The sequence below is a fragment of the Topomyia yanbarensis genome, chromosome 3 (genome assembly GCF_030247195.1).
Source record: "Topomyia yanbarensis strain Yona2022 chromosome 3, ASM3024719v1, whole genome shotgun sequence".
Lineage (NCBI taxonomy): Eukaryota > Metazoa > Arthropoda > Insecta > Diptera > Culicidae > Topomyia > Topomyia yanbarensis.
The window spans coordinates 2,827,680-2,849,935 of NC_080672.1; the positions used below are offsets into that span (position 1 = coordinate 2,827,680).

Consider the following 22,256-nt stretch of genomic DNA (forward strand, 5'->3'; position numbering starts at 1 on the left):
TCATTAAAAAAACGTCATGCGAGGCAGTACCGTCTTTCCGCATGGGCACACTGGGCCAGAGCCAGGGGCCCCGTGATTTTGGGGGCCCCGCACTGAGGATGGATATAAATCCATACTAACGTCTGTCTTCGAAAAAAGGTACACTTGAATATTTGTAACTCTTCAGTGCGTAGCTAAAATGTCAGAAATTTGAATTTGTGGTTTACATTTTAAAGTCTATACTGGCATTGCTTTATTAATATCTCAATGCATCATATCAATGAATCGGTAGCAAAGCAGCCCGGAATCGCACATTGATTCGTATTCCATGTGGTCAAACCATCAAAAAGCATCACACAACCAAGCAGAATTATCCTACTAGCGACAGGAAATGCATCAGGTCAGGATAACATTGAACCAATTCAACAGTTGCACAAACATTTAAGTTTAAATTTGTTTAATTATTTAACAAAAAAAACCTGCTTCGACAAAAAATTCGTACACACCGGGATATTGCTAAGAACCGTTATTTCTATTCTTACAGCGCGGATAGAACATGAATGAACCTCAAGACGATATGCGCGCTTAAAATCAACATTATATGGATTGATTTCAAAGGTCACAAGACTCGGCGAAGTGGGAAGTTGAATGGAAAAGGATATGTGGCTTTTTCGGAAGTTGGATGTCGACTCTGACCATTTTCATCACAGCGGGAATGTTGTATTGCTCACAATCAAGAAGTTCTAAACGGGACAATGTTAATACGTACTATTTTAACACTCGTAGTTTCAAAACTAAAAACTAGTTATCTTAACATTCAAATTTATTGTCTGCAATTTTGGACATAACATCGCGATCAAGATGGCTGTCATACGCTAATAAGAAGAATTCGAAACGTTAAATTCAATTTATCATGCACGGCCAAATGGTGTACTTGACTATTATTTATTGGCAAATGCATTTCCAATTTTAGTTAGTTCAGTTTGAAGCAAGACACATCGTTTCTTATAGATTGGGCACTCTTTAGCTTTAGATCTAGAAGAGAGGACTACGAAAAAATAACAAAAAAATGAACAACAAATACTTCTTTATTTTGTCAGCATTGTAAGAATTAGAATGTGTGGTGCTTTACTTTACTTAATCTCCTAAAATATCAACGTTCGCCCATATACGACGTTTGACAGCTATAGTCTCGATGTTAAAATGTTCAGATTGAAAATATGAAAACCGTACTATTACCCTATGAATAGGAGATTTCGCGCTTTGTTTACGAACGCCACCTATACGCATCACGAAATACAAAGGTTTTTTAGCGGTCAAGCCAACGTTCAAATGCTGGGTGCGAACTCGTCATAGTTCCGCATTCCCCTTGACTAAAGCACTCTTCATTCTCAAACAACTTCATGCAACTATGAAGGTCAGATTAGCGCATGTTAATTGTCAGGTTTCTGCTATATTATGCAACTGCTATTAAGAGAAGCGTTACACAATATTTCTTTATTTATAACCTACAAATGTCCTTTTATCTTTCCAATGGCTTTTACAATATGTCTCGTTTTAGAATTTTTTGATTGCAACACAATTCTTCTCTGCCATATTCCGCTTTATCATTTTAACCCTTTCATGCCCAACTTTTTCAAGTTCCTGTAGGGTTTCAAAACTATTTTTCCTTGAAAACGATGAGCTCAAGCAACAAGCAAGCCTTTTTCATAAAGTTAGGTGTTTTCCTCGCAGTGCTAGAAGCTGCTCAATTTTTACCTTCCAATGCTCAATAGGGGAGAGTGAGGAAACTTGATCCTTGGGGATATTTGATTCCCTGGCCATATCTCCTAATCTATACGTATAAAGTTATCACAATATAGAAATAAAATGAAGCATTTGGTCGTTTATGATCTTTAAAAAACAGATCTAATGTATTACATTTGGATTGGAAAAGGTATATAATAATTTAGAAAATATGTGTTTAAATCTATCTCGAAGATCTTTCCACTAATTTTTTGAACGGTTATATGAGATCGTCGAACTAATTATTTATAAATATTTTCAAGTACGATTACTTTCTAAGAGCTTTTGCCTAGAAAAACACGTTTTTTGAATAAAAAGTTTCACAGCACATACGAAAAAACTAAATATTTTTCACCTCATGCAACTGGTATCTTTGATCCCTGTAACACTGGGTATTCTTGATCCATATCATTAGTTCTCTCAAACACTTTCAAAATGTATAGAAATAGAAAAACATCATTTTCATAACGTACCCGGCACTATTAATTGATCAAAAATGTTCGTTCTGTGAACAAATGATGGTATAAGTTATTGAAGGTTGAAAAAGCCAGATAAGCAGCACTGATTTACCGCAAATAATTGTCTTGACTTTCTACTGCGATTAAAGTTTGTCGTACATCTAAAAAGCTAGTCTTATTAATTAATTTGTCAGGATAGGTGGTTAGCTGAACTTTCGTGTCTATTAGGGTGGGACAAAAATTAGATTCCAGCTCCGAGCAACTTTTTAGGTACCATTTGGGTCCTAGAACAACTGTGAAAGTTCTTAGCTCGATCGGTGAAACTATATTTTTGCGCCCACTGTTCAAAGTTTACATGGAATTTTGTATGGGAAAATTGACTTTTACAAAATAATTCCTCCGGGTGTCGCCCATTGCCTCCTAAAAATAAATCGTTATGTGACTTTTATAGGAAAATTAACAAAGAAACAAAGTCTCGAAAACCACAAAACGATCTGACGCTTGAGAAAAAAATTATTAAGCAGAAACCGATTGATGCTCTGACGATTGATAAAATATTCATTTTTTCTAGCACCACTGCTGTTGGTTGTCCAACTATACGCAATTTTGTTTTAATCTTCTCTTAATGTGTCTAAATCTTTTATGTACACTATTTGGCCACTTCACAATGTTTTGAGTGATAAATTGAGGCTTCTTTTGTACATAATAAGAGAAAGTTAAAAAATTGTATATAATTAGACCGTCAGAAGCAGTGATGTCATGAAAAGTGAAATTTTCATGACTCTTCAGGGCATCAATCAGTTTTTGCTTAATAACTTTTTTCACAAGCATCAGATCGTTTTGCAGTCTTCTAGACTTTGTTTTCTTGGCAAATTTCCAATAAAAATCAGATATCTATTTATTTTTAGGAGGTAACGGGCGACTCTTGGAAGAAATAATTTGCAAAAGACAATTTTCCCATACGAAATCCCATGTAAACTTTAAACCGTGGGCGCAAAAATATTGTTTCACCGATCGAGCTAAAAATTTGCAGAGTTGTTCTGGGAGTTAAATAGAACGCAGAAAGTTACTCGGAGCCAAATTTTATTTTTTTCATATAACCATGTCCCACTCTAGTGTCTATAGGTCATAGTGTGCTTTGTTTCTTTACCCCTAGTAGGCGGGGGATCAAGTTACCACACGTTTTTACAAAAATCTCGTTTTGCATGATTTTTAAAACTGTTCATATTACTGACAGGACATAGTACTCGGATTTACACATTATTCATGCCTCTTACAATTTGAATTGACTACAAGATGGCGAATTTTACAATTAAAATTTTAATTTCATTGAAAAGTTATGAGAAACTAAAGTGGGATCAAGCGTACCCACTCTCCCCTACAATTCTCTTAAAATATTTACAATAATCCAATTTCATGGAAAACGTAGCCAAAGACAGTCTAAATTGATAGGTTTTATCAGTTTTTAATACTGATTGCAACATAACGAAGACATATGAAAAATTCATTTTCAGTCGTTACCGTAAACTGTCTCTGGCAGCACTGCTTCATCGGAATCCAATCAGGCTAATTGCAATAACTTCAGTTCTAGAGCTGATCCTTGCAACTGTTAATACTCAAATGAAAGGCAATAGTCACATTCATGAGCCTTGCTTGTTTTTGTGAGAAAATCTTGCCTCAATCAAAAGTTATAGCTGTTTAAAAACGTTATTGTCCACAAACAACATAGGCATAAATGGGTTAAACGCTATTAACTTTAGCTTAGGGTGTCCGGGATTTTCTTTTGGAAATTCTGTGCATGATTTGCTAATAAATTTTCAGACATCTCAGACCATTATGCGAGTATAATGCCACCTGGCGGTAGAATCTATAACTATGTATTATTTTGATGGTTTGTTGGCACACTTGGCTCAAATTTGAATGTCTGGCTTCAAAAACCATGCTAATATACATCTATTTACACCTGTTCAGTGATGGGGGGGGGCTTAATTCAATAGTGCCCAGGGGCCCCGAACGGTCGTAGGACGGCCCTGATGCGAGGGTTACTGAAGGGAAATTAAACATACTTATAAAAAAATTGTTCATGGTCCTGTATTCGTAACGTAAAAACGTGATTGTTCCATAATTCACGGTACTTTATTTACGATTTTGAGAACCATTTTTTTTTTCGTGTATGCACGAACTCACTGAACGAGGATCCTTCTGATAACGAAACTGGTTCTCAGTATTAATCAATTTTTTTAGTCCCGAAATAAATTCTCATAAGATTATAATTTTAAGATTATTTCAATTCATAACGGTCAAAGTCAGGACCGTAGCCAAGAATTTACTTTAGATGAGACTGAGAAATGTAATATGTAATTTGAATAGGTTTAGTGACTTGAGAAAACCTACCAATTAGTCAATGAAAACTGAATGGTGCTTTGGAAAATTCTCTTAGTGGTAACAATTTCGAAACAACGACAAACAAAAAAAAATTCTAGACTCATGTTTAAAAGGCGCAGGAGGCATCAAACTGTATTGTCACAAAAACTCGTGTCCGGAAGCCTTAAACGTAATTACTCTCCAAATCCAGTACCGTCGAGTTCCATCATCATCAAAATCGACTTTCGTTTACTCAATACACAGGAACATTTCAACGATCAAGTCCGAGCTAGGAATTACTGAAGTAAAGAACAAAATATCGAATTTTTGTCAAAAATATCTGATCTTGCAAGTGATTTGTAACGAGTACGTACTCTCCAAATCACTTCTGTAGCAGTAAATGGTGGATTATATGAGTGACCGAAAATAAAAGTCACAAAGACAGAGCACGCTTCGCAAAACCTGTTTCAGATATATTAGAATATAAAAATCGGAAATTAGCTTCAACCGTAAAAATCGAACAGAGGTCCTTCAGTATAAGAATCGTTTAAAAAGATCTCACTCGTAAAACTCGGCTAGGATGAACTTTCAGTATGAAAACTGGTTAAAAATAATTAATAACGATAGAGCATTCGTATATCAAGATCAAGATATCAAGATTAAAAGCCGGCTAAACAACTACTTTATAAGAATCGGATATATTTTTCCCGGTTTTAATTCTCCAGGGTTTTTCTATTCGACTCTTACTAAGGAAAATCTCAGTCCGACTATTATTCTTTGAATTTATGTCCGATTTTTATCTTCTAATATTTTTGAAGCGGGTTTTACGAAGCGTGTTCTGCTCTTGCAACTTTTATTTCCGGTCACTCATATAAAATAGAGTGAAATCTGGCACCCTGCAACAATGGTCGTAGCATGTTGGAATGTTACGAGATCAACAACGAGAATTTTCTACCTAGATAGAATTAGTATTCGCCAATTTGAATATTCAAAACTATTATCAATATAGCACTTGGTAAGCATCCCAAAACTATTGAATTGTGCAGAAGAGAAATTTCTGGTTTGTATTTAAAACCACGCAACATTTCGGTGAAATCTCTTAGTTGCTTTACATTGGCGTCTCTGATCGAGTAATGGTGATTCATACGTGAGATTTTTAAATGTTTTTGCAAACGGTTTTTTCTGTGAAACTCTCATTTTTGAATTTTACCACATAAAAACGGTTATTTCGTCATATTTTTAGATTATTATCTGCAATCATTTCTTCTGTGGGTTTGACGGTGAACTTCAGTCTACAATTTTTATGCTTATAGATTTATAATGGCGGACTCTTAGACTTTGGTGGTCCCTAGAATCTTGTAGCAAAAAACGCCCACACGATAAAAAGAACGCCTACAATGATATACAAACGCTCCAAGCTTTCGCAATAATACAAACTCGATCACTCAGGTATTCCTACGCCCACGATCTCGCCATCATATAAACGTCCCGTTGATTATGTCAACGTCGTAGCACTTACGAATTTATAAGCGCGGTCGCATGTGTCAACATACAAACGCCCGTTCTCGCGCGGTTATAATCGTCCTCGTCCGGGAACTCACACTTTTACAAAATTAAACATCAGAATGACGACACGTGAGAACATTAAAAAGCCCACGCAAATATACAAACGGCTTCTCGATAATATAAACGAAATTAAACACTCGAATTATACACATTCGCGACATCAAAACACCCACATGATCAAACTCGCTAATATAGAAACGCAAGCGATCAGTTTTAATTCATAACGTTGAAACTATAACCTAGAAACGGATACTTACATTAACAAAAATCTGACTAGCATCCGCCATTTTCTTAGCTTAACCTGATAACAGTAGGCTTGATATCAGTAGGACGTAAAATTATGAAACCTTCGGCTAAGTGCCAATAAATAAACAATTTTGTGAAAGCCATCAAAACACTAAAAAAAATGTTTCAAACGCCATCTGTGCGAAAAAGTTGAATAGTATGTAGACCTTGAGCTCTAAAGAAAGACTACGATGTGTGTAGCGAACTGTATCAATGGTTTCTAATTCAATAGGGCGTAAGCGCTCAGCTTTGTCTTGCTTGATTGCATCTATGATTCAATATGCCATGTGGTAGCTAGGGAAGATACTGGAAGGGTTTTGATATGCATAGTTGATTGTCCAGAATACGAATCGATTTCCAACAAAACCATCAGCGATTTTGGCAGTAGAAATTGAGCATCTTAGTTTCCCGAGCATCTACCTTCGAGATTTCCTGAAAGCGTTTGATGATTGGTTACATAAAATTATTTCGAAAAAGATAATAAATATCGTTGATCACCACCATTTAAATATCCGGTAAGATGACCGTAATTATTCTCGAGAACTGAATACAATAGCTGATGCCGCAAGATTGAAACAAAATGTTTCGGAACACATACCAGTTCAGCAAAAATAGCGACTCCAAGAAGTTCTGCAAGTGTTTAAAAACTCTTATCAAACATGGAGATGAAAAAATCTAAAGGTTATTTTTAATGGGTTCGAATGAGGTGTATTCTGACTCAATGGTCCTGCGCAAAAAAAAATCCGTTTGGGGATTCTTGCATAGTACCAGGCGTTTGGGTCTCATTCCAAAAGACAATTTCGGTTGAATTTTTCTCATCAGCAAACATGAACTTCTGCGTTTACTACCGAGACACCACTCGGTACCGGCCCTGTTTAGTGCTTACGCAAGGCTAACTGTCGCTTTTAGACTTATCTTACTAGAATTTAGTTGGCATTAGTTACTGACGAGGAGAATCCTAAACACTAAAACAGCAAACGTTTAAACTCAATAAGTTTAGCATCGAGAACGTTGAAGAGATCCACGAAGCGATTCCCTCACCTACCGAGCGGCCAGTGAAGGAAAACGAGATACTCTAAAATCGATTTTGTGCTTTCGTGTCTATCGGTATGCTAAAACTTAAAGTAATTGTCACGGACCTTCAAAACTGTTATTCTTGAAATGGAAGCAGGTCACTGAGAATGGAAAAGTTTTTGTTGACTTAAAATGGGCGTTTGAAACAATTAATCGCCGTAAATTGATTTGTGTATCAGAGAGGTACGGAGTAAGAGTAAATGCTCTTGAGTGGTTTCGCAGTTACAGTCCTCGGACATCGAAATCAATCACGGTGGTCCACAGGGTAGCATACTAGGACCACTTTTGTTCATCCTATACATCACCGACATGAAAAAAATATTGGAGAATGCGGAGTCGACGAAACAGTTTTGTTTATCATCGGCGGTAGTTTCGATGAGTGCATCAGCCTAATAAACCTTGAACTGACAAAGCTTAGTGAGTTGAAGTGAAAAATCTCAAAATGAACATTTTAACGGCAAATATATGATTGTAACTGCGCAGGAGATGAATGAAAGTACATACTGCCATTGTTGAAATAGATGGTTGAAGGAGTTGCAACTTTTAAATATCTTGGATTCACATTGGACAAAAAACTGAGTTTTAATAATGAGCACATGAACTATATAATCCGGAAAGCTGTTGGAAAGTTTAGCATTCTTTATTAGATCAATAGGTTTCTCGCATGTGACTCGTAGTTAACAGTTCATATTCATATATTCTGTATATTCGGTATGAACCTAGAAAAACCAGCAATCTGACATTGCTTAGCGCTAAGACGCAAAACATTTTAATTCATTAAGACTACAATTTGTTCAACGCCTTACCATAATACGCCAAGTGAACCAGTAACCTAAGAGATTTTTTTATTCGTTTATTTAACACGGCTCATAGCGGTAGCTTAACGGAGCCGTGGGTCCTTGACATGTATTCAATATGTAAAAATATAAAAACATATTAATGATTATCCGTTGGCTCTCGTGCACGCAATTTTCTATTGCGCGCAGGGACCTTCTTTCGCGGTTGGGAAACGTTTGTCTGCTCGCGGAGTCATTTGATTCTCCGTGTCTTTCACATCAAGGTCAGCGTCGTTAAAGCTGTCTTGGTACCAGTGATCAGATGTTCCTCCCTGCTTATTGCACTTACAGGTGACCAGTGTAAAACTGTCGTCATTGATATTAACTTCATCGTCGACGTTGCTTTCAGTTGATGTTGGAGGGGTGGTGTCTTGTGCGATTGTCATTATGGCTTGAATAGCTGACACAAATTCGGCAACCGTTTGTGGTTCAGGTATTAGTATAGAAAACTCTGTTTCGGGTGACTTAGCCGTAGATGAGTTGGTAGTTGGTAGAGATGTGCGCAAGGTTGTCTATGGTGAGTTGTCCGATTACAGTCCTTGCACGTAGGAGTTTGTCCCTCGTGGGTATATACCCTAGTTTGATTATTGGTAGTGCCGTGAGTTTTATGTTTATAGTCAGGTAAGACGAAATTGGTCTTTCGAACCAAATCCACACCATAAGAACGCCGTTAGGAATACGCGGGAAGAAGTTTCTCCAAGCATCAGGTGTAACGAATTAGACTTTTGAAATAAGCTCAGGAGGGATACGCAGTGATAGATCATGTCGCCATACCTCTATACAGTCATTTTCAATATACACGGGAATCTTAATTCCAGCGTTGTCACTTTCAACTACGTGTTTCAAGTTGTGCTGCAAAACGAATCGTTCGGCTTGGACTAACGTGTTGAATAACATCAATACTGCATTGCGGAGTTAATGATACACACCAAAAAATAATGAAATTTAAACGACATGTAAATCAATACGAATGTAAACATACAGCGATTGAATCCAAAATTTGATTGAAAATTACGTTCAAATCAATTGGAGCATCAAACAGCATACAATTTTTCACTTTCACTCGTGTAATATTACATGTCATTCATCTTACAACAATATTCGAGTAAAAATGCATTGAAGTACATTCGTTTTCCGTTTGAAGAAGCTGTAATTTTCAATCCACGTATAAAATTATAATAAAATTCGTTGAAGAAAGCACGACAAGTCGTGTGTATTTGTGGTGGAACTTAGTTTTACATTTATATTAATGCTCCAAATATGTGCATGAAAATAAACTTAAAATTACAAAATATTTTTATCTGTGTACTGAAGGTATATGGCCTGCCTACGCATAAGACCCATTTTCATCTTCAGAAAGTATTCCATTCATAAAAACTCGGTCGTATTGAACAAAATTTAAAGCAACGGCTGGTTCAGAGCGCAGCTTTTTCATAAACTTTACTCATGATGGCAACAATAAATACAATTAAAAATGTTCACAAAAGGAGGCAACAGAATGCACATAACAATAAATAATTATTCAATGTGGTGTTTGTCATGTTAAATTCCAAAGTTGGTGTCTATAAAAAAACTGATAAATTATTCGTATCGCTTCATACCGTATATATCAGGATAGTGTCTCGATAGTGCAAACACTTGATAGTACATACACCAACAAGCAAAAAAAGTTTAATTTTTAATATTCAAACTAATTAGACAAATTCGTGGGGGGCCTTAAAAGATTCAAACAAATTTCTGAAAATTTTGCTAAAGTTCTATGCAACTCGGAACAATTTTTGGAACAAAAGGATTTCAAACTGCACGGCAAAAATTTCTCTTGAGTCAAAATAATCTTATTGACTGTGGAAAATATTTAGTCTTCCATGCCGGTGAAACCTGTTAAGTTTCATCGGAATCTAAGATGGTCGGTCACGATTTTAAGACTTTCGGACGGATCTTCGTGGAATTCTTCAGCTGCGTTCTCCAGCGCAACTTCAACTTTTTTGTACCAACATTTCAGAGAGGTCATATCCGGGAAAAGTGCGGATTCACCCAACCTTGTACATCTACTTTAACGCTGGCATAATTTTGCAGACTTTCTCAGCCTGGAGAAATTTTCGTGAAATTACTGAAATGTTTTGAAATTATATAATATAATATATCTAAAATACTACATAAAAATATAAGAGACTAATTGAATTAAAAGTTTCATAGAACAAAGATTTGAGTGGCATTTATTTCGCACTGTACCGTAAATCCTAACGGAACGATTAGTGAACTGTTTGCTCACGAATAGTTATGACAACCAGATTTGCATTTCTTTGATACTCATCAAACAAATTGATAAAACAAATATCACAATGATCTATTCATTATTAAAAACTTCACTTACTTGCAGTCGGGTAGAACAGCATTATATAGTATAATTTCCTGTCGTTTTAGTACAATTTTCCTGAGCACTTTATCTGGGATGTACACATCACTTGCTATTTTCAAAGTTTTTTACAAACTGCAATTCAAACTGCCGACATAATTCACTGCGAACGAATGGAAAAGAAAACACATAATATCTTTGTACAGACTGCTGCCCGAAAACATCTTATAGTTAAAAAATAGCAAAATAGAGACAAAACGCGGTTTAACTCATAGCGTAAACGTATTCATAATCACTTTATTGTAAATTCACTTTCTATGTTAAAAATTACCCGTTGTTCATGTTGAAAACGAAAAAATTAACAATTTTCCTCCTTCAACGAATCACTGGACGCATCCGCAAACAAATTCGACTTTGACTGCGAAAATCACAACCTACTTTGATGCTTTTTTTCTTGCATCGCCTCAAATTGTAGCTGCGTTCCAGTATTTGGAGAAATGTGCAGCACTCCGAAGCAAACTGGAAGAAAGTTGTTCTTGTTTTTATTTTTTCGTTTTTTTGTCTCCGAAACGTAATCGGATTAATCAGGGTTTTTTTTGTCCCGAGGAGTGACACTCAACGGACCACACGTAGCTGACTAATATTGAACGCTCAGCTGTTAATTTTTTTCCAATTTTTTGCGAGTGAAACTGTATATTAGATCTAATGATTCTGGGAACAAAGTTTTACTTGGTCTTCACTTTGCACCCTACCGAAAATTCTAACGGAACGATTAGCGAGCTGGTCTGCTTCCGAAACGTTACGAGACGACCTGATTTCCATTTTTTAACGTTCGTCAAACAAATTGGTAAAACAATTATCACTCTATTAGTCGTTGTTAAAAGTTTCACTTACTTGCAGTCCAATAGTACGGCAATATATAATACTATTTCATGTCGTTTGAGTACCACCTCTGGGCCCTTCAACTGGAAGCACACATAATTCACCATGAACGAATGGAAAAAAAACACGTGCTTGGTACAGACCGCGGGCTTGGAACATCTTATATTCATTAACTAGCACCAAGAAACAGATCAAACGCGGTTTAACTCATGGTGTGAACGTATTTATAATCACTTTATTGTAAATTAACTTTCTGTGTTAAAAATTGCCAATTTTCTATGCTGAAAGCGAAAAAAATTACAATTTTCCTCCTCGAACATTGAAACTGGACGCATCCGCAAACAAATTCGACTTTGAGTGTGAAAATCACAACCTGCTTTGATGCTTTTTTTCCTGCATCGCCTCAAATTGTAGGTGCGTTCCAGTATCTGGAGAAACTGGCAGTACTTTTGAATCAAACTGGATGAAAGCTGTTCCTGTATTCACTTCTTGCTCTTTTTGGTCACCATTGGCAAACCGGATTTAATCAGTAGGGTGTTTTTGCTCCGAAAAGTGACCCTCGATGGATCACATGTACCCGACCAATCAAATTCAATTTCTTCTTAGACTAAAAGTGTGTCCTCAATTCTGAATATTTAGTATAAATCCAAACAATTTCCAATATTCTGATTAGCGAATTCTTTCCTTTCCAGATGAACAACATGGCGATGCACTCGCAGTCATCATGGAACCAGATGAACGGCATGAACGGAATGAACCAGATGAGCGCAATGAACCAAATGGGCGGTGGTGGAGGCGGAGGCATGGGTGTTGGTGGAGCGGGAGGCGGTGGTATGAACCAGATGAACGCTGGCATGAGCCCAATGGGGCAGATGGGAACGGGCGGTGGTGGTGGTAGTGGCGGCGTTGTAGGAGGCGGTGGAGCAGGTGGGAACATGGGCGGTATGGGAGGAATGCAAATGAACCAAATGAGCTCGATGAATGGAATGGGTAGCTACGGAAGGCACCACCAGCAGATGAATCCGATGGCGCAGATGATGAACATGGGAATGGGCATGGGAGGCCAGATGGGTCCCGGAGCCGGCATGAATGGAATGAATCAGATGAACAGTATGAATCCTCTTAGTCAAATGAATCAGATGTCACCGATGTCGAAGATGCAAGGAATGGCAAATGGATATCCACCACATCCGAGACGGATGGCTCCCTACCCGAACCCGCAGATGCAGATGGCTCAGAAACGGTCAATGTACGGCATGAGTCAACAGGCGATACCCGGAGCAGGATCTCAGTTTCCCCCTCACCAACCGGCTGGAGTTCCTCTGCCAATGCAAGCAAACACCGGTTACGGAAGGCACGCTCCAATGCCTATGAACTATCGGGGCGGTCCTCCGATGATGCAACAGCGACAAAACACTCCTCCGTATGGCACCAACACCGGTCACAGTCAACAGTATTACAATTCGGGCTACCAGACCATGCAGGGCTACCAGCCGGACATTCGAATGAACTACCAGCATAGTCCTGTGCCCGGCAATCCAACACCTCCACTCACACCCGCCTCTTCCATGACACCGTACATCAGTCCTAATCCGGACCTTAAGCCAAACCTACCACACAGTAAGTCAAGTCAAGCTGTCCTCTTTTCGAACCTCTTGCACTAACCTTTACTTTCACTTTACCAGAAGACGAAGAGCTTCGGCTCACCTTCCCCGTCCGGGACGGTATCCTTTTGCCGCCGTTCCGATTGGAACACAACCTCGCCGTTAGTAATCATGTATTCCAGCTGAAGTCGACCGTATACAATACGCTTATGTGCCGGCCCGATCTGGAACTGCAGCTAAAATGTTTCCACCACGAGGATCGACAAATGAATACCAACTGGCCGGCCAGTGTACAGGTTTCCGCCAATTCTACTCCACTGGAGATCGATCGAGGAGACAACAAGAATACCCATCGACCGCTCTACCTGAAACAGGTGTGCCAACCGGGTCGAAATACTATTCAAATTACCGTTAGCACGTGTTGCTGTGTAAGTGTTATAGGCGTCAAACTAATGGACCAATGTCACTAATTGATCGTTCTTTTTTGCAGTCCCATCTCTTCGTACTCCAACTGGTGCACAGGCCATCGGTCAACCACGTACTACACACGCTGCTGAAGCGTAATCTTCTGTCGGCCGAACAAGCGGTGGCAAAGATCAAACGTAACTTCGCCATTGGTCATACAACGAACCCCCATCAACCGCTAGGCGGAAACGGACCAGGCTCTGACAAGGATTCACTTGAACCCGCATCCTCTACTAAAGTAAGTCTAAATGATCTTGTTTGGGTACTGGCCAGTGGACTAATCGAAATTGTTTAGGTCTCCCTTAAATGTACCATCACCTCGAAGCGAATAGCACTCCCTGCGCGTGGCCATGACTGCAAGCACATCCAGTGCTTCGACGTAGAGGCATATCTAGCACTCAACTGTGAACGCGGCAACTGGAGGTGTCCTGTGTGCAAGTAAGTTTCTTGGGCGATCGAAAACTCCGCGGGAAGATTTTTAACTCGTTTCTTAATTTTTCAGTAAACCTGCTCTGACCGAGGGTCTCGAAATCGATCAGTACATGTGGGCGATCCTGAACACACTGAACTCTTCCAATACTCCGAACGGGATGGAAACGGAAGAGGTCGTCATCGATTCACAGGCCAACTGGCGAGCGATCAAACCTGCTAATAATACTCCGGGTAGTAACACTCCCGGTGCCGATGGAAACGGGCGAGGTAGTTCCACACCCGTCCTGGTGGGCATTAAACCGGATCCGGACGGTGACAGTAAGCAGTTCAGTAAGGTTATGTCACCCGGATCGACTTCGCTGCCTACGTGGGATAACATGAACGCGATGAGTCCCTATATGAGTCCGGATATGAGCTCGATTGCGAGTGGAAGCATGATGGGATCAAAGTGAGTTGTTAATTCACTTGTTCGTTAGAATTAGGTTAATAGTTTGTATTTTTTCAGTAACTATAATCAACGGACACAGTTCGATTCATTTGGCAACCCAATCAAGCAGGAGCAGTTCGGAAATTCTATTAAGCAGGAACCAAACAGTAGTTCGCAGGGTGTAGTGAGCGGCAATGGTTCCGGTATTGCCGGGGATTTCAGTAACAATCCACTGGCGCATTTAAGCGATTCCGTCAATTCGCTTGATCCACTTAATGCGATGGAGAAATCGTTGATTGATCAGGTAGGTGGATCGGGAGTGGGCCATTTGGCATCAGGTCATTTGGCATAACGGACGTTCAGCATAACGGACATTTAGCATAATTTTGAGAAGTGATCATCCTACTGGTCATTTGGCATAACATATTTGACAGGTTATTTGGCATAACGGACATTTGGCATAATTATTTTGAACTTCTGGAAAACGGTCATTTGGCATAACGGACATTTCACAAAATTTAGCCAGATGATCTCACAGAAGGCCATGTGGCATAACAGACATTTAGCATTATTTTCAGAAGTGATCATCCCGCTGATCATTTGACATAACGGACATCTGGAAGATTATTTGGCATAACGTACATGTGGCATATTCCCAGATTTTTTACGCGGGAGATACGAACCGCGTAATTCGAAAATCCGCGTAAAAACCCTCAGCAAAAGACTTGGAATATTTTTGGAAGCTGCTTTTTTGGGCGGATTTCGCAAAAATATTCTAAGTCCTTTTAAATGAAAAGAACTTAGAAGAATTTTGGTAGTTTTTTTGCACGGATTTCACAATTAACACGGCTTTTGCAAAAAATACTGCAAAAGATATAGAAGATTTTTGGAGAGATGGAAGACGGGTCTGGAAGACTCCTTATGGCCCGCACCTCAACAATATGAGTATTGTCGGAATGGTCTTGACGAGTAGGTGCCAGAAATTTATGTTTGACACCATTTTGAAAAACAAGATGGCGACTTCCGGTTTAGCGAAATTCTCTAGAACCCAATGAATATGGGTATTTTTGGAAGTTGAAGTTGTAGTACAAATAGTTTAAATTAATCAGTTGAATTTACTTCAATTTTAGCAATGTGTTTAATTTGAATCAATTCAAACCCCCAACTCACACCCCATCCTTCTCTTTCTTCTCTCACTTCCAATCTCACCGCGCTCTTTTTGGACGAACAGATAAAATATTTTGCATTTCACTGATTTATGATGATGATTTTAGACCTTATATTCGAGCAAGTTTTGGATGATCGCCCAGATTTTTCATGCGGAAATTTCGGTAAACCGGAAGTTGCCATCTAGCATTTCAAAATGACGTCAAACATCGACCTTTGTCTGCTACTCGTCAAGACTATTCCAAACATACTCATGCTGATTGAGTTGTAGAGAAATTCTTTTAGCCGAAAGTCGCCATCTTGGATTTTAAAATGGCGTCAAAAATAAATTTCTGGTATCTACTCGCCAAGACCATTCCGAAAATGCCCATATTGCATGGTTTATAACGAAATTCGCTAAACCGGAAGTCGCCATCTTGGATTTCAAAATGACGTCAAAAATCAATTTCTGGCATCTACTTGTCGAGACCTGTCCGAAAATACCCAACTTGTTGAGGTGCGTCTTCAAGACCTGTCTCTACCATCGTTCCGAAAATCTTCTTTTGCAAAAGTTTTTTGCATTCACAAGGAATATTTTTGCGAAATCCGTGGAAAAAAGCAGTTTCCAAAAATATATAAAAAGTCTTTTGCTGAAGGTATTTTACGCGGATTTTCCAATTAATGCAGGTTTTTTACCTAGTAACCTCGTAAAAAAACTGCGCAGAAAAACACGTAAAAACCTGAGTGTGATTAATTTTAACTTCTGCATACAGACATTTGATAGGTTAGGTTAGGACATTTGGCGTAACGAACAGTTGAAAAAAAATTCCAAATGGTCTCACTGAAAGTTATGTGCAGTCTTCCCATTTAAACATCGTACACAATGTTCGCTCTGGTTCTGTGCTCATATTAAACCCACAATTCAACACGCTATTTCGTACCTAAACACATGCACATGTTCGTTTGCACAACCGAACCTCATGTACGTACACGGTGTGCGTACACACAGGTTCGTGGCACCAGTTTTCTCTTTCTCAGTCTCATCATCACTAGCGTTGATTCTTTTTGCCTTGTGCAAATCGTTCTCGTGTACGCACCCGGTGTACGTACACGGATGTTTGAACTAGAGTTTGCACCTCGTTCGCTGCGGTTCGATGTTCCAGGTGAACTTGAACATCGAGACGAAGCATGTTTGAGGTTGAACGCGTGCACGAAATTTCGTGCGCAGGTACAAACTTGTTTTTTTTTCTAACCAGAAGAAGCGAATGACCTTAAGGTTAAAACTTCTAGAAGTGATTATCCCGCTCGTCATTTGACATAACGGTAATTTGGCGTAACGGACATTTAACGTAACGACGGATATTTGACAAAATTTCTCCAAATGATCCCACTGAAGACCATTTGGCAAAACAGACGAATGTGTGGTTTACCAGCGAATGACCCATAAGGTTAAAGTTGCACTAAGCAATAATGTATTTTTTTCCATAACCTGATATTGATTATTCCTCGAGTGAATACATTTTACAACTGGTTTTGCCTTCTTCTAAATATGAGTAATTGTTTTGAGTTTCATTTTTGAAATTATTGTGTTTGTTCATTTTTGCAATCATGGATTGTTTGTCTCTGACTCACGTATAATGCAGATTTTACTGGTTTTTGTTGATGCAGCGCACTAGAACTGCGATCCACCAGATGTATGTTTCGTTTGGGTTATCATTATTATGGTCGCCAGTGACTTTTAGCTTTCCATACAGCGTTTCAATAATTAAAATTATCCTTATTACCCTTCTTTGTATCATGAGCCGTTCATTCAAATTATACCGTTCTATCCAGACGATAGTTTCTTGATATTGCCAAAATTTTCAAACGATTTAATAAATTAATTTACATATATTGAATCATCGGTTGTTACACTGATTTAGCACTTGAGGCGAAGTCAGTGTGATGCGGCTTTGACGCATAACCGATACCAAGCAGCCAAGCGGCACTGATGATCCCACGAGGGAGGTTGCCACCGACCCGTCATCGGAAACGGCGGCCCCTCGTAAGCAAACCTGTGATACACTCGTTTGCCTGGATTACTTAAAGATAGAAGCTGCGCATTAGTTTAAGTCCGACGGAGCGATAGCGCTGTCGGACAGCACGCAACCGCAAGCGATGTAGCGTTATCATTTTAGGTGTAAAATATATATATAATTTTGTAAAGATAAATAAACGATTTAAACGATTTAATTCAAATTTAACGACCTTTAGCAGTAGCACGGCTCAAAATTATGCCGAATGACCTTACCTTTCGCACGGCCTAAACTTATGTTTGTTTGCCTATAGATAAAAAATAGCAAATGACCTCTAGTGTGATCAATTCTCAAAATTATGCCAAATGTCCATTATGCCAATTTTGTCCATTAGGCCAAATGTCCATTATGCCAAATGTCCTTTATGCCGAATGTCCTCTATGCCAAATGTCTTCTATGCCAAATGTCCTCTATGACAAATGTCCTCTATGCCAAATGTCATCTATGCCAAATGTCCTCAATGCCAAATGTCCTCAATGCCAAATGTCCTCAATGCCAAATGTCCTCAATGCCAAATGTCCTCAATGCCAAATGTCCTCAATGCCAAATGTCCTCAATGCCAAATGTCCTCAATGCCAAATGTCCTCAATGCCAAATGTCCTCAATGCCAAATGTCCTCAATGCCAAATGTCCTCAATGCCAAATGTCCTCAATGCCAAATGTCCTCAATGCCAAATGTCCTCAATGCCAAATGTCCTCAATGCCAAATGTCCTCAATGCCAAATGTCCTCAATGCCAAATGTCTTCTATGCCAAATGTCCTCTATGACAAATGTCCTCAATGCCAAATGTCCTCAATGCCAAATGTCCTCTATGCCAAATGTCCTCTATGCCAAATGTCCTTCATGCCAAATGTCCTCAATGCCAAATGTCCTCAATGCCAAATGTCCTCAATGCCAAATGTCCTCAATGCCAAATGTCCTCAATGCCAAATGTCCTCAATGCCAAATGTCCTCAATGCCAAATGTCCTCAATGCCAAATGTCCTCAATGCCAAATGTCCTCAATGCCAAATGTCCTCAATGCCAAATGTCCTCAATGCCAAATGTCCTCAATGCCAAATGTCCTCAATGCCAAATGTCCTCAATGCCAAATGTCCTCAATGCCAAATGTCCTTAATGCCAAATGTCCTCAATGCCAAATGTCCTCAATGCCAAATGTCCTCAATGCCAAATGTCCTCTATGCCAAATGTCCATTATGCCAAATGTCCATTATGCCAAATAACCGTTATGCCAAACGTCCGTTATGCTAAATGACCCAGCCCCAGGTGGATCATAGACATTTAATTGATAAATGTGTGAATTAATGTTTCGGTTTTTTTTTCCTATTTTAGATGCCCCACACACCTCACACTCCTCACACGCCTGGCGGTGGCAATTCTTCCGGACACCCGATGACCCCTGGTGGACCACCGAGCGTACCGCCGGCGAATGACATCAACTCGAGTCAATCGGGCGGCAATGGAAGTGGCAGCAACAACAGTAGCAGTAGTAGTGGTGGTGGTGGTGGTAACAACGGCAGTAACAATAGTTCCAATAACAATAGTAGTAATTCTGGCAACACGGCCGGCAACAACAACAACCAAAACAACAATAGCCATAGTAACCCGGGGGCAAACAGTTTGATGCATTCGCCCCAACACCAGCAAGCCATGGGAATGGGTAACAACCCGGCGGCAAACATCATGAACTCACCCCAGAGTCTGATGAACTCGCCTCAAAACATGATGAATTCGCCACAAAGCATGATGAACTCGGCAAACAATCTCCAGCAGAATCTAATGAACACGATGAACTCGATGATGCAGAGCCAGCAGCAGGCAGGGCTGGTCGGTTTGACAGATGTCGATCTGCCAGCGGATCTTAACTTCGATCCTGCTGCAGTTATTGAAGGCGAAGGTGGTAACGATTTGAATGTAAGTACTCTATTGACACGATTTCGGTTAAATCCTTAATTAACAAACCAATTTCTCCGCCAGCTTCTTCCGGACAACGTGGTCGACCCGATGGAACTGCTATCGTATCTGGATCCACCGCCAGATCTGAACACGCCACCTTCGAGCGGTTCCAGCAACAATGCCAACAGTGACGACATTCTGGCCGCACTGTTCGACTAGAGACGCGCGTTCCGGCCCGGGCCACCCGAGCGACACAGAATAATATAATGCAAGCTGAAATGTGATGGGTTTTTGTTTTTGTTTTCATCCAACTTTCAAAAAAAAAGCAGTCAAAATTGTTTGTACAGAAAGAGACATTGTTTTCCTAAATGTGTAGAAGAAACGTTTGAGTTCGGTATGACAAAGCAAGAGGAAGTGACAGACGAAGAAATCTATCGAAGCTAAAAATGTATGAAATGTGATTTCGAATGTGGCGCTAATCTAATGTAATGCAAAAAGGTTACAAAATGAACCATGATTATGGACCTAGAACGTGATAGCCAAAAACGGTTTTTGGATCCCTCTACTTATTTTCGACACGGGGAAGAAAATGAATGCGCACGGCATTATTCTTTTTTAATTCAATATTTATTTTCCATGAAATAGTTTTTAGTCTTTTGTAAAAAGAAAATTATTTATTTTGTACAAAAAACACCGAAGATGGAAAATTTTTAGTATATTATTTCACCTTTTATTTCGGGACAACATGGATCGACTCTGTTTTATAGAGACAAAAATGATCTTAAATGAATGATTTAAGATATACAACAAAGTAAGAGAATTGTTTAAGTGAAATGTTAAAAGTAAAGATATTAAATTTTAATCAAAAATGTACAAAAGAATTAAGGAACTATTATACATAAATTTAATATATTACAAATACAGCTAACTAAATTTAAACTAAGTCACACGCGCATATATACACATTGAAAACAAGCTGACATTTAACTGATAAAATGAAAAGAAATCCAACAAGTACACGCTAAAAGTGGAAAATCGGTTATAATTTTCGCTCTCTCTTGAATGTTTGTAGAGTTATAAAATTAATCAATCTGTATTTTGAAGAAAACATGATACAATCTGGATGAAAATTGACATAAATAATAAACAGAAAAGCAAAGACCTATTAATTGATTGGAAAGAGAGGAAGAAATACTAGCAAATAAACGGCTTCAACTTAGTGACCTTTGATTTTACTGTATAAACAGATTAAACAAGACAACAACAACAACAAAAACATCAACCATTGATTGATCAATTAAGATGGCGCCAGCTCTTGAGGCCAGTATTTTTTGAACTCGAAACCAAGGCAACATCATTCTAGCACGCATTTGTTCCTTTTGTCCATGAGACCGCATCGCAGACCAACGCAGACCACCCCATCTCTCATGAAGAAGCCGAGGCCACACAAACACAAACAAAAAGTTTGTCTCATTGTTCCTCGAATTCCTAGCCAATCCCGATTGCATTAGTTTTTTTTGTATTCTTTCTCGCTCTCCTTGTTAGTGATGTTACGCAAAATGAATCCTCGAAATCATGGGAAACATTATCTGGTTCCCCTCGCGAAAGTAAAGTTCCACGCATAAACGGATAGTAAGTTATTTAATTTTTTCCAACCACTAAACACAACAACACCCAACGCATACTAGATCGATCAATGTGCGTTCGAATACTGTTCTTTTTTTCTTTTCAAAACATTTCTGTTTCCAAGCAACGGACAACAGTCATACCACTTTTATTTATGGTTTCAAACTCTTAGATCCTAACTAAAAAAAATCCAAATTAACAAAGTGATAGTTATTTATATTTAAATGTAAAAAAATCGTAAGGATTAACTAAATCAAGACATGTTTTAAACAACAAACGGACAGAAATGAACCAGCAAATAACGCATAATGTAAACAAATCAAAATTCCTAAAAAGGAAGCATACAATTGAAAAAAAAAAAACAAGAAAATCAGTATTTTGCAATGCGAATTAATATGAGAAACAGCATATTTTAAAACACACACTCTCTCCCATGAAATGGATTTTTAAACCAGCATTGTCCACCCGTCAAAGAAACATACTTTTCTACCATCATTTGAGTAAAGTTGAACTTTGAATCCAACGAAGAGCATGAAACATCAGCAGCAACAAAAAAAAGTATGAAAATTTCAGTAAAAGTAGAACGATCGGTGGATGCTTTCTATACGTTGTTCTTTTTATGTATCTAGGAGGGATCTTTCTCCTCGCTAATTTAAACTTTCCCCCAAAAAATACTATCAAAACTATCTCCCCTATCGTCAGGTGGTTCTAACATTTCTTTTGTTTGTTTATTTATGAAAAGCGCAAGGTTAGTTCACTAAGTTCACCTGTATAATTTTGTAAATAGTCTACCGAGAAGAGAAAGCTAAACAATGAGATAAATGGCAAGAAAAAAGTAATTGAAAATAATAACTTTAAATTAATTATATTTAAGAAAAAAATACCTATGAAAAAAGGAAGCAAACAAATTTTGAAAATAATAAAAAGCAAAATGGTTTAAAAAATAATAACACATCCGGGTCGTGTTTCACTTGCACCGAAAGCAACAGATCACAGTCAC

General features: G+C 38.6%; 1 protein-coding gene across 5 annotated transcripts in view; it reads left to right on the forward strand.

Moving 5' to 3' along the window:
- LOC131693121 (zinc finger MIZ domain-containing protein 2) overlaps positions 1–22,190 on the forward strand; it is a 240,130-nt gene extending 217,940 nt beyond the window's left edge. For all 5 annotated transcript variants that reach the window (XM_058980684.1, XM_058980685.1, XM_058980686.1 and 2 more), the window contains 8 exons: positions 12,278–13,205; positions 13,271–13,617; positions 13,680–13,892; positions 13,950–14,092; positions 14,157–14,534; positions 14,592–14,817; positions 19,067–19,648; positions 19,712–22,190. In XM_058980684.1, coding sequence (XP_058836667.1) covers positions 12,278–13,205; positions 13,271–13,617; positions 13,680–13,892; positions 13,950–14,092; positions 14,157–14,534; positions 14,592–14,817; positions 19,067–19,648; positions 19,712–19,849 — 2,955 coding nt within the window. In that variant the 3' untranslated portion in view covers positions 19,850–22,190. The remainder of the gene's footprint in view (positions 1–12,277; positions 13,206–13,270; positions 13,618–13,679; positions 13,893–13,949; positions 14,093–14,156; positions 14,535–14,591; positions 14,818–19,066; positions 19,649–19,711) is intronic.
- Positions 22,191–22,256: the final 66 nt, after the last annotated feature.